We start from the raw sequence: 12,382 nt of genomic DNA on the forward strand, positions 1-12,382 counted from the left end.
ACACACTGCTTTTTGCCACAGATGAGTATCCAACAGGCTTGGATTCAGCAATGCTCTCTTTCCAAAAGTTACCAGAAAGGAATGTTCTGCTACAATTTTAAAACAGACTCTTGCAAACGAGCAGCATCTAATTGTGGCCATTTCAGGCAATCTTCACCCAACCTGGTGCCCTCCAAGTGTCTGGGATTACAAGTCCCTTGGGCTCCAGCACTGTGCTGCCTGGGGCTGATGGAAGCTGTGGTTGAAAACACCCAGAGAGCTCCAGGCTGGGTGAAGGCTGTGCTCGCCAAACTGCAGGAGGAGGAAAGCCTTGTTGCATGATGGAAGGGAAGGCCGTGGCTTGGCAGCCGAAACTGCAGAGGGCAGTTTATGGTGGACATATCCCAAGATGCAAGTTAAGCTCAGATGGAGATATGAATGGGCTGCTGGGAAAGAGGACCGTGGTGGCGATGCCAGAAGCAAGCACCACACAGGGATGAGCAAAAGGCTGGTGAAGAATTCCTCCCCACCCCCCAAGCCCAGCCTCTGCTTCTACCTCCTCTTCCTCCTGGGTTTCCACCGCGGGACCATTGTGCGCCTCCTGGAAGAGGAGTTTCTTCATCTTGCGATACTGAAGATTGTCCAGTTCTCTGACTGCATCCTTTGTTCTCTGGATCAGGTCTATTAACACTGTCTCAGGGCGCTCCCGGAGGACAAACACGTGCTGCAGCAGAAGACACAAGCGGGCAGGGGAGTGTCAGTGCCCTGTGACCTCAGGCTCTGCCCACAAACCACAGCATGCCATGGCTACAGGCAAAGCGTTCTCCTGGACTGGGAAAAGATATAGGTGCCGACTGCAGAGATGGTCTGGCAAGGCTTCCGTCAGTCCGAAGCCCAGGGAATCCCTTGCCTGGCAAAGGCCTGTGGGAAGCTGCATGCAGAACTGCTCAACTGGAGGGTCCCAGGCAGAGAGACCTGGCACTCGAGTTCCAGTATGTTTACTCCCTGTTTAGATAAAAGCTCACCACCACCAGAAACTCTAGCTATGATTCTATGACTTAGGATGTCTGGAAGTGCAATATTGCGCTGGGTCAGTCCATAAAGGAAAAAGAACCTCAGAGAGCAGCTGATGGCAGAGACCACGATCCAGGTAAGCCACTGCCAGTTGGAGCAGCTTCAGGATAAGGCAGCTCCATGGGCTTTGCTTAAAAATAAATGTAAGTAGAGAAAGTAGAGAAAGCTGACAGATGAAGAATAAAGGAAGTCAAGCTAACCTTCAGGAGCTCCTCCGATGTAGGCCTGTCTTGGGGGATTTTCTGGAGGCAAGAATCTACAAAGTTTCGAAAATAATCAGACCTATAAAGGGTAAGGGAAAACAGAAGTTTTAAACTATTGTTTAGTCAAGGGCGCAGCTGCCTTTTTCGCCCATGTCAACACATCACTTGCGCAGGATCATCAGAGGAAACACAGCAGCCGGGACCAAGTGACCAGAAGCCACTGCGGAAATTGGACACACAGGAGAGGCAACCACCCACCATTACAATTTGACATGGCAAATGCTGCTCTCATGCAAGCATTGCTGTGATGGATCTAACAAATTTCATTTTTGCTCAAATAAATACATCACCAAAGTGCTCACTTATAAACCCATTTAGGTACGTTGATCCCGAAACCCAGACAACTGACCCCAAAAAGTGTTGCAACCTCTCCTCCTTCGGCCATTCACTCACCATTCACTGGACTGGAGTGTAGGGGATTCATTCTGCGCTATGTGATATAAGGCACTCATTGCGTTCATATTAAACAAGGGAGGCTTCCTTTCCGCTGCACAGAAAGAAAAAAGTGTTTGCTTAATGGAGGGGGAAGCAACTGGTGGCGCCCCAGCCGGCCTGTGCCTGATCCTCAACAGAACCAGATAGAACGAGGTCACTTGCACCTGCCAAACCCTCCCGCTCCTCACTGCAGCAGAGGGGTAAATACCATGCCTGTTGCACTTTCAATGGCCAAACGAGCCACCCAAATGCCAAAGGGGTCGGGGGGGGGGGGGCTTCTCCAAACTGATGAATGTTTTGCCCAGTCCTACCACTGACATATCTGCTTTCTACCAAATCCTTTTTTTAAAGCCACCAAAGAAATCGCTGTCTCTTATGTCAGAAATTTCCACAGTTTAACTAGAAGCTGTGTGGAACTCTAACCTCAAATTCTAATACAGTGGACCCTCTAGTTACATACCACTCTGGATACGTAACTTTCGGGTTACAAATGCGACAAACCCGGAAGTGTATACTTCCGGCTTTTGCTGCGCATGCATGAGCAGAAGCACTCAAATCGCACTGCGCGCATGCGCAGAAGCAGTGCCCCTGCATATGGACTTTTTGGGTTGCGGACGGACCCCCGGAACGAATTTAATTCATATCTGGAGGGTCCACTGTAATATGAATGAGGAAAGTCTCTTTCTGTTCTCCTCCACCACCCCAATTCATGAACCTCTCCCCTGGATCCAAATTATCTTTTCTTTTTAAAAGACCCAAGTGCTCTATTATTTTTCTCCCAAGGGGGAAAATGCTCCAGCCCTTGATCAACTTTGGTTGCTTCTTTTTCTATCTTTCTCAGTTCCAAAATAATCTTTTTAGATGGGGCAAGACATAATTTAGCACCAGTGTTGCTGAAATACAAGAGGCCTCATCACTACTGGCATTCTGCCGGCTCTTGAAGACATACCTGTTTAGACTGCAATCCTCTTGATTTCCTGACCTGAAACTCCTCATCTAATCATTTTAACTGCTGTTTTAAACTGCTTTAATTATTATGCTGCTTTAGTGGGTTTGTTTTATTGGACAGATTAATTATGGGTGCTTTTTAATGTTTTGATGAAATTGTTTTGTTGTGTATTTTAGTTCCGTGGGGATATATTTTTGTAAATGGTTTTACACTTGTAAAACCACTTAGAAGCCATTTTGGCAAGCAAGCAGTATATTATTATTAGTAGTAGTAGCAGCAGCAGCAAAAAATGTGCAACTTTTGACTGGGAGAAGTCAGAACTCGAACAGGCGGACATGGCCTACCTAATTCAATACACGTTATCCCAAGTGACCACACGTCGACTTTACCATCATATTGCCCTTCATCCATGGCTAAAATCACTTCCGGGGCCATCCTGAAGAGAGAAAAATTAAGGTGCTTAGCAGATCCACTCACCAAAATCCTTGACCATTTCTGTCTTGCCCTTTAGGATGAAGACTAACACTGACTACTAACCAACACTAACTAGCCTGAGGTGTAGAGAAAACAATACAGAATATGAGTATATCTGGAGGCCTGGGGTCCCAAGGATGCTACGTAGTTGCTTGAGGAAACACCAGCAGGGCTGAGGGCTCCTGAAACGGCAGAGCAGGGAGAGAGAGAAAATATATGTCTTGCATGTGGATGTTCTCTTATCGTCCTCTCCCTCCACATCATTTTCTTGAGTCACTTAATCTTCACCAGGAGAAGGGAAAGGAGAAATCAGGATGGGCCAGAGAAAGATGCAATGGCAACTTGGTGTCCCTTGGAACTGGTAAGGTGGAAGGCAGGATGACTGACAGCAGGTGGAGCAGGTGGCGCTGTGGGTTAAACCACAGAGCCTAGGGCTTGCTGATCAGAAGGTCGGTGGTTCGAATCCCTGCGACAGGGTGAGCTCCCGTTGCTCGGTCCCTGCTCCTGCCAACCTAGCAGTTCAAAAGCACGTCAAAGTGCAAGTAGATAAATAGGTACCGCTCCGGCGGGAAGATAAATGGCGTTTCCGTGCGCTGCTCTGGTTCTCCAGAAGCGGCTTAGTCCTGCTGGCCACATGACCTGGAAGCTGTACACCGGCTCCCTTGGCCAATAAAGCAAGATGAGCGCCGCAACCCCAGAGTCGGCCACGACTGGACCTAATGGTCAGGGGTCCCTTTACCTTTACCTTAAGTATATATTAGGTCTTACTCAGTATAAGGCTACCTTCTATGTTCCTATCCAGTCTTCATAAGCTATTTCAGGAAGTACTAAAGGGTGACAATGTGCTGGCAAGTAGAAAACGACTCATTGCTAGACCCCAATATTTATACTCTGGAATGACAGACCTGGCATTGAAGTAATCTCCTTTCCAGCCCACTTTAAGGGTCATCCAGAAATCTGGCGTGCATGTAAGACCATTAACTGCAAAACGTTAACTCCCACAGCAATACCAATGCTGAAGCCTCCCTTACCAATATGGTGTCCCCACAAACGAGTTGGCAGGAGATGCTATGGAAGCAGATCCGAAGTCAGCGAGTTTCACCTGGCCTGGTTCCGTCAGTAGGATGTTTCCTGCCTTGATATCTCTGGGGAACAAATATAAGTCAACATGCCACACTTGTTCGCTGGCCCCAACACAGGAACAACCAAACTGCTGCCCCACCACCCTTCATGGATCTTGTAGAACTACAAGGCCAACATCCCACACTTGCTGGGACTCGTGAGTTATAGTGCAAAGAATTTGGAGGGCACCATGTTGGCTACCCCTGCCATGAAGAGATTACATACAAACACAGCTGTAGTAAAGAAGGAAGGAAGCACTAACATCACCCCAAAACATCTAGGGAAGATGAACCAACACAGTGGCAAGGGGGCGGGAGCGCCTTAACTGCAATCCTGCCCCCAGCAACAGGACCAATGAACCCATCCTGTGTCCACCCTGCTGTGGTGCCTCAAAGAAAACCATGGGGTGGCAGGCTTCCTGTTGGAGCATCTGGTTGGCCACTGTGAGGGTGTTGAACTAGACAGGTTGCCAACTGCCTAGCCCAGAACATGGGCTCTTCTCATGTCCTTCAAAGTCACTGCAAGTTCAGGCTGCCAGTAAAGCTTAGAGGGTCATACCTAAGTAAATTATACTCAAGCAGACCGACCTGAAATTACAAGCCCTGGGCGAGCCACACCTAGTCATTTCAATGGTCTATTCTAATGAGTACAACTAACACTGGATACAACTTAGTGTGTGTTGTGTTTATTTTCTGATAAATCAACCATTTGTTTACACTGATCAGCCCGGACACAGATCCAGCTCCAAGAGCCTTCTGGTGGTTCCCACACTGCAAGAAGTGAAGCTACAGGGAACCAGGCAGAGGGCCTTCTTGGTAGTGGCACCCACCCTGTGGAATGCTCTCCCATCAGGTGTCAAGGAGATGAGTAATTATATAACGTTTAGGAAACATCTGAAGGCAGCCCTGTATAGGGAAGCTTTTTAAGGTTTAAGGTTTTACTATGTTTTTATATATGCTGGAAGCCACCCAGAGTGGCTGGGGTACAAATAAATAAAGAAATTGTTGTTGTTGTTGTTGTTAGCAAAATCGCAGCTCCTCATATCTGCCTGATGTACTGAAGAAAGTTGAGTTGGGTTTTTATCACCTTATTTGCTTAATTGTTTGACAAAGGCAGTGGTAGTTGGGGGGGTCTATATAGCACCCCATGAAGACTTTAGATCTGGGGAATTTTAACGCATAACACACAGTGACCTGTACACAAGCGCACCCCTATCCCGTGTATGTGTCTGCCCTATTAAGTCAAGTCATCACTGCAGGTTCTCTGTACACTTGACGAAAAAAGAGGGAAAGCCACCCCATTTAGAAAACCACAAGCTTTTTGCCCAGAGAAACCACAAAATGCAGGTGAAGTTCAAGCAGGCACCACTGGCGATGTCGTGAGGAAGGACTTACCTATGGATCATGTTGTGAGAATGCAAGTATGCTAAACCTTGGAGAGCACCGTGGGTAATTGCAGCAATTTCCAGCTCTTGCAATGGCTTTTTATGGACTTGAGGAAAGAGAAACTCAGTTAGCAAAACAGGAAGGGACGGGCTGAATATGCACGCTGCTGACTTGACCAGGCCCATAAGGTAGGCGACAACACAGAGAGGGCCAGGTGGATTTGGGAACCAGACAGTCTGCCGTGTGCCCTGAGATGAACTCAAGAGCCGGCACAAGTTACTTTATTGCCTGCGTTTCCCCAAATATCAGTTTGACAATCAGCATCCAATCTGTCAAACACATCACAAGCCTCCACAAACGAACAAATGAGCAAAAAGGTTGTAAAAGGTTAACCTGTCCCCAGCCACTATCAGGGGTTCTCACATAGCAGCACAATGGAAGCTCACCTTGCTTCATCAGGCTACTACAAGGAAGCACCCAGCATTTTAAGAAGGTAGTGTGGTGGGCCTTGCCCCCTTACAAAATCGTTTCGTGGGTTTACATCCCTTTGCTGAGCAGCCCCAGGCAGGGGCCACCCAATCAGGGCCAAAGACTCTATGTAACCAAATAGGGGGAAGTTGCCTGATTGGGGAAGGGACTGGTGAGGGGGAAACGGCAGAAAAAGACCATCAAGTTTTGAAAAATTGGCTCCATAAAATACACCTATGGGGCATTCCAGGGGATCTCCTTTTTCCTCCCTTTCACACAGCATGGGATCACATGGCAATCAAAGGGACTGAGAGGAACATACCTTCTAATAAATCTGATGCTGATCCTAAACAGTATTCCATAACAAGCTGTATAGGACAGAAGGGGGGGGGAGTGTTAGTAAGTGCTTCAAATGGCATGGGTAGCACCCCCAACACCCTAAAACAGGGTCTGATGACAACCTGCTCCTCAGACAGAACCCCACCACCCCCACATTCCTCAACAGGCTATCCATTAGCTTTATTTGGACCAACCCTCTCCAGTCTTTCCCCACGGCTTCTGTACTGGGTAGCCATACAGAGGTAGCCTGTCTCCGCCAGCAAGTTTCCCTCAAGGTGTCCCAAAGAAATGTGTCAGCAGGGCCCCAACTGTCGACCTCCGATGACTGGAGGAGCCCTTGCCCACCTGTCCATTTGACTGAGGAACAGCATTGCCAAAGTTTTAAAGTATCTCACAAAATGCACGTTTATCCTGATCTTCAGGAACATGACCCCTCTCCCTCCTCATGTTGACTGCTATTTATTTTGTGTTTCACAATTGGCTCCTATGAGGCATCCTGAACTCATTTCCAGGATTTATATGGACAGTTACATGCACAGAAAACCAACTGCATATATGAAAATATATTTTTAAAAAAACAACCCAGATTTAAACATAAGAACAGTTTAAAAGAACAGCAGCACATAGAGATAAAACCCACTCCATCCCCAAGACAGACACTAACTGGGACAAAGGTTTCAGAAAGCTTGTCAAAAGGGGAGGTGTCTTTTGCAGAGAAGGTGCCTATGGGATCTGCATCTGCAAGAGCGTTCCAAAGGGCAGGTGCCACCACACTGAAGGCCCTGTTTCAAGACTGTGCAGAATGGAGCTCCTGATAGGATGAGACCTGATAGGATGAGACCTGCCGAGTGCAGTGAACTGTTGTGTGTGTAAGGAAGGTATCCTGGCCCCAAGCTGATATTTTTATTTATTAAATTCATATCTCACTCACAGGAGGAAACTACAGGAGGAGGATAGTGCTCTTATGCTTGGGGTCCTGCTTGCATTTGGTTGCCCTTGTGAGAAGGATGCTGGATCTGATGGGCCATTGGCTTGCTCCAGCCAGGCTCTTCTTCTACCTTTTGTGCCAAAGGAGCCCAGGGCTCCACTAACCCTAGGAAGCAGGCTTATGCCACACCAAAGGTCCTTCCCAGCCTTCTGCACAGTGCCTTTGTCCAGTGGAGATTCAGCGGACTGAAACTGGGGTTTTCAACATGCAAAGCTTCTGCTCTGCTGTCTGAGCTGTGCCTACCCTCCCTAATCCAAGTGTTCTATAGTGGGACTTCCTCTCCTAGGGACATTACAGACACAGGGATGCCAGCAACTGACTTTTGTTCTCAAAAGAAGCAGCTTATAATTTGGGTTTTGCGCAAGCTGCCCTCTTTTCGTTGAAGCTGAGAGAACACATTTCTGTATTTCTTTTAGGATTTAAAATTCCAGAGGAATCAATAAATCTCCTATCACGCAGGCAGGGCATTATAACTAGAAATTCAGGCCAAATGGGAGAGAGAAAACTTCAAAGGCTTTTGGCTTAAGAGGGCAAGAAACCAGCTGAAAGTTTGGTCTCTTACTTGTGTCACGTGGGATTTAGTCAATCATCCAGAAGGCTCACTCACTGGCAGCCAGCTCCTGCAGATGTTTATGTAGAATCAAGACCCACTGATTTTTCGGGGTGGGGGTGGGGGGGGTTGTTACTTCCAAATAAGTAAGCAACTGGACTGCAACTTTGGTTGAGAGCCTTGTTGGAGGAAGACTGAAAAGCTGCTTCCACATTTGCTTAAATTTGAACAAGGGCTAAAGGGGCACTTTGGACTGGAGGTTTTTAGACACACCCACCCCGGTATGTTAGCATCCCAGAGCCTGAAAGTGAAGCTAGAAGGTGGTTTTATGGGGCATTGTGTAGAGCACGGGTGGGGAAATATATGCAGCCTTCCAGAGACTGCTGGAATCCCATCAGCCCTGACCACTGTCCATTCTGGCTTCTAGGAGTTGGGAGTCCCGAGACATCTGGAGAGCCACAAGCTTTGGGAAGCCGATGAAAAGATCACAAAGGCCTTCCATATTGCAATTCTCAATAAAGAGTGGCCAAGAACTGGCCGAAAGCTAACGGAATATTTCATGAGCGATCTATATAATAGAGCAAATGTCTTATGCCGCTTCAGTTAGAGCAAACTCTTCTCATGAATGGCATAAATCTCATCAAAGCTTTGATGCTGCGTTTTGTTTTCAAGAGAGATGCCTGGTATGATAGGAATCTAGCTGGAGCTTTGAGTCTCAAGCAAGAGTAGAAGCAGGGAATGAGTCTGATGATAAAACCATGCAAGGGGGTAAAATAAAAGGTAAACAGCTATCTCTAACATACAGGGTCAAAATTTTCACAAGCCAAGGGCACTGGATGACAAGAGTATTGCCTCAATAATCCAGTCAATGCCTGCTGGACAAAGAAGTTTACAGAAGCTCAAAAGATCATATATATATGGCTGCCATATATACCCAGCAGGTCACTTCGTTCTGCAGGAGAGTTCCGCCTTAAGTCCCCAAAATATCAGAAGTTGGCTCTACAGTAACTCAGAGAAGGGCTTTTAGTGCGGCAGCCCCAAGTTCTGTAGAATGGCATGCCTGTAGAAAAATGACAGGCATCCACCATCTGAACAATTGAAGATGTTTTTGTTTAAACAAGCTGTCCTAGCTGAGTAAGTCAGTCCCTTTCTTGGATGCTCATTTTGTATTGTTTTTAAAATGTACCTGTGGTTGTCTTTTTGTACTGTTTTTAAAACTCACAGCTGTTTTTATGGTGTGTCTGTAAATTACCTTCAGATATATGTAAATGGCAATTCATACATTCATTCAATAGAATTGTAAAAAACTTTCAGGAGGTAACAACTGGGAAAAGGCAAGTGCTGGCGAAGAGTGTTGATTCAATATCTTCAGCCAGCAGATACACATTTCCTTTTTACACTGCTCAACACACACACACACACACACACACACACAACTCCACAAAGGGAAAGGAAAGATGCACTTACCCATGCTGTATGCTCCCGCAAATAGCAGCCTTTGTATTCTATACTGTTTGGATGTTTAATTCTTTGTAGGAACTTGACTTCTTTAATGATATCCTGCCATTTCTACAAAAGGGAGAAAAGAAGGAGAAGGTCAAGCTTTACAGATGAGAGAAAATGTTTTTTAGGAATCAGAGGCAGAGGGCAGGTATGATCTGACCAGGACAAATACATAAGCAGAGGACTAAGAAGATCAGAAGCAACAAGGCAGAGGAACGGTCACATTCCTCTGCAGCCACCAGCTGCCCTTCTCCATTCATGAACAAGATTCACTTAAGGCTTTATGCTCCCCCTTTCAGATGACTTTTATAAACTTAAGTTAAAACATATTTATCCATATTTCAACCCATATTTCAAACTGCCTTTCCTACTGACCCCCACTACAGAACCACAGGGTAGGAACTTCTTTTTTTTTTTTTAGCCCAAGGGCTACATTCCCTTATGGGTAACCTTACGGGAGGGGGGGGGGGGTTGGAGACGAGACCATTTGCCAGTGGTGGGCAGGGGCAGGGCCAGAGGGAAACCAGGACAGAGCAACGGATGCAACCCTTTCCTTTGTAGAGCAGCCCACAATTCAGTCGGGCAAATGTCAGAGGTCGCTTCGCCCACACGTCTTTCCATCCTCCATCCAGGCATGCAAGAGGCATCGGCACAATTCAAAGACTCGCCCCAGCCGGGCGAACGCCGCTGAGGGCACAGAGCAATGCCAGTGAGGGGTGTATCCTAGGGAGACTCCCAACAGAGACGCCTGGCATTTGCTACCCACCCCACCCCCAGGCCTGAGGTCCCCAACCACTGTGTTCTATCTTTCTTTGCACAAGTAGCCCCTAATGCAGCTGTTGACGGAGGACAGAAACAGTGATTTGCCACATGGAGACACAAGCGTTACTCTGCTGCACCAAGAGCTCTTGCCTAAGCAGGAGTGTTGTGGCACAGATGGAATTCGGAGGAATTCAGCCCTCTGATCAGCCACGTTGGCCCATGGGGAAAAATTGACACAGAGGGAGCTACTAAACCAAGTGCATCAATTTTGTTGAATTAATTAAACTAAATCATTTTAAGTAGATTTTGACTAAATGTGCAATCAATTGCTTCTCTTTTGAATTTTACAGTGTTATTATGTTCCTTAAAGGGTTGTGCAACCTGCTATTCTGAATAATTTCTTTTACAGGGTAGGGGGCACTGGGGATGAGTTTATGGAACCAAAGGGGTGGTGGCCCAAAAAAAGTTTAGGAACCACTGCTTTAGCTGATCCTGAACTGAGCTGGTGTGTGTGTGTAATAGATGACCTCCAACTCTTACGATCACAAGAACGGAGGAGAAGGTAGCTGCATTTCACCCATCAGTGTTGCTGGCATGATGATTAAATGTAACTGCAACTTAAGCTGCCTTCTCTTTCGGCAAGAGAGGAGCAATCTAGAAACAGTTTTTAAACTGTGTTTTTCAAAACAGACACACACCCGCCCACTGGAGACAATCCAGCCTTATTTCTGAAGCGGGCGCCATGTGCTTCATTCATGTGAACAGAGTATTTATAGCCCAATAGTAATTAAATCAGCAGGATGAGAAACAGGTATAAATTAGACTTTCACCATTGCATGGTTAAACAAGATGCACAAGGCTTCAGGAACAGAATAAAAATGGAATGCGGGAGGCTGGTGTGGGAAAAACAGAGAAAGGACTCCTAGTTCTGCAGTACCTCAAGACGCAGGTAGGGGAAGGGCCACTAAAAGGCATTTTTACATGGCAGCCAGGCATCCTACTCTACATTCAGTACCAGGGCAAGTTCAGAGCAGGATGTAGTTGTTTTGGTTTTTGTTTAAAAAATACAAGTCCTCACAGCCCAGATAGAGTGCTGTTGTGTGAACCCCCTGCTGGTTCCTGACACTCCATGTCACACACCTCTGCTTTTCTCCTTTCCCCTCTTGCAGTGATCACTAAGCCTCAGAAGCTGTACTTAACAGCCGAATGGGCTTTTAATGTGCCAGGCTTCAGGCACAAGGCCAGCAAGAAGCAGCAACTAGGCTGTTCTGCCCTGGTCTTCTGCCCTCACCAAGCCTCAGAGCCTGCTGGCACCTGGGCCCTTTAACTGCCGTTCTGAAAACATGTTCAGTTATTCCATAGTGAAAATAAAATGTTTTAACAATAACTGATCTTTGGTGCACAGGATGCGCCCCCATTCTACTGACAGTCCTGAATAAATAGCTCTGTTCTGTTAAGGCAGAAGTAGCAAACCTCAGGCCCTGCACCTCACCAGCCCTGTTTTGCACCCTCCTTGAGTGTTCTTGTCTGGCTGGACTGTGTCCTTAAACACTGATAATGCATCTTGCTTGTCTGGACAGAGGACGGAGGGTGTGTATGTGTAGAAAGCAGCCTATGGTTCAAAAGTAGAAGTTTACATTTGCAGCTCCACCCACTTTTGCTTCTGGCGCCACCCACCACCACCATGTGCCCCCCCCCCGAAGATTTCCATAAAGGGAATGCAGCCCTTAGGCTGAAAAGCAGGCAAGGGAAGCTTCTGTTCATACAAAATCCAGACAGGGCTGCAGTTCTTGAAACACAGCATAACATTAAAATCTCCACACTTCCTTTCAAACATGAAACTAAAGGGTCTTCAGCCAAGGATCTAGAACTCAAGCGGATCTAGGGTTGCCAGGAGAGTGGGTGACATTCCTAACCTCCAAGGCTTGCTCTTGCTGGTAGCGCTCAAAGCCGACCTTAATCTGCCTGGCCTGCAATTTTCCCACGCTCACACCGTTTCCCCACTGCATCTTTCTGAAGTTCCTTGGGACGGATTTGTTCAAAGCAAAGAGCCAGGAAGGGAGAGAGGAGCTTCTGCTTGATCTGCCTTTG

The 12,382-nt window shown here is 46.9% G+C and overlaps 1 protein-coding gene across 2 annotated transcripts in view; it reads right to left on the reverse strand.

The window, feature by feature from the left end:
- The window catches only part of TAOK1 (TAO kinase 1), a 63,167-nt gene that overhangs the window by 21,629 nt on the left and 29,156 nt on the right, over positions 1–12,382 (reverse strand). For both annotated transcript variants that reach the window (XM_028708597.2, XM_028708598.2), the window contains exons 4-11: positions 9,494–9,595; positions 6,472–6,517; positions 5,691–5,787; positions 4,206–4,319; positions 3,045–3,136; positions 1,710–1,803; positions 1,254–1,335; positions 536–703 (exon numbers count right to left, since the gene is read on the reverse strand). In XM_028708597.2, the coding sequence (XP_028564430.2) occupies positions 536–703; positions 1,254–1,335; positions 1,710–1,803; positions 3,045–3,136; positions 4,206–4,319; positions 5,691–5,787; positions 6,472–6,517; positions 9,494–9,595 (795 nt within the window). The remainder of the gene's footprint in view (positions 1–535; positions 704–1,253; positions 1,336–1,709; positions 1,804–3,044; positions 3,137–4,205; positions 4,320–5,690; positions 5,788–6,471; positions 6,518–9,493; positions 9,596–12,382) is intronic.

The sequence above is a fragment of the Podarcis muralis genome, chromosome 15 (genome assembly GCF_964188315.1).
Source record: "Podarcis muralis chromosome 15, rPodMur119.hap1.1, whole genome shotgun sequence".
NCBI classification, from domain to species: domain Eukaryota; kingdom Metazoa; phylum Chordata; class Lepidosauria; order Squamata; family Lacertidae; genus Podarcis; species Podarcis muralis.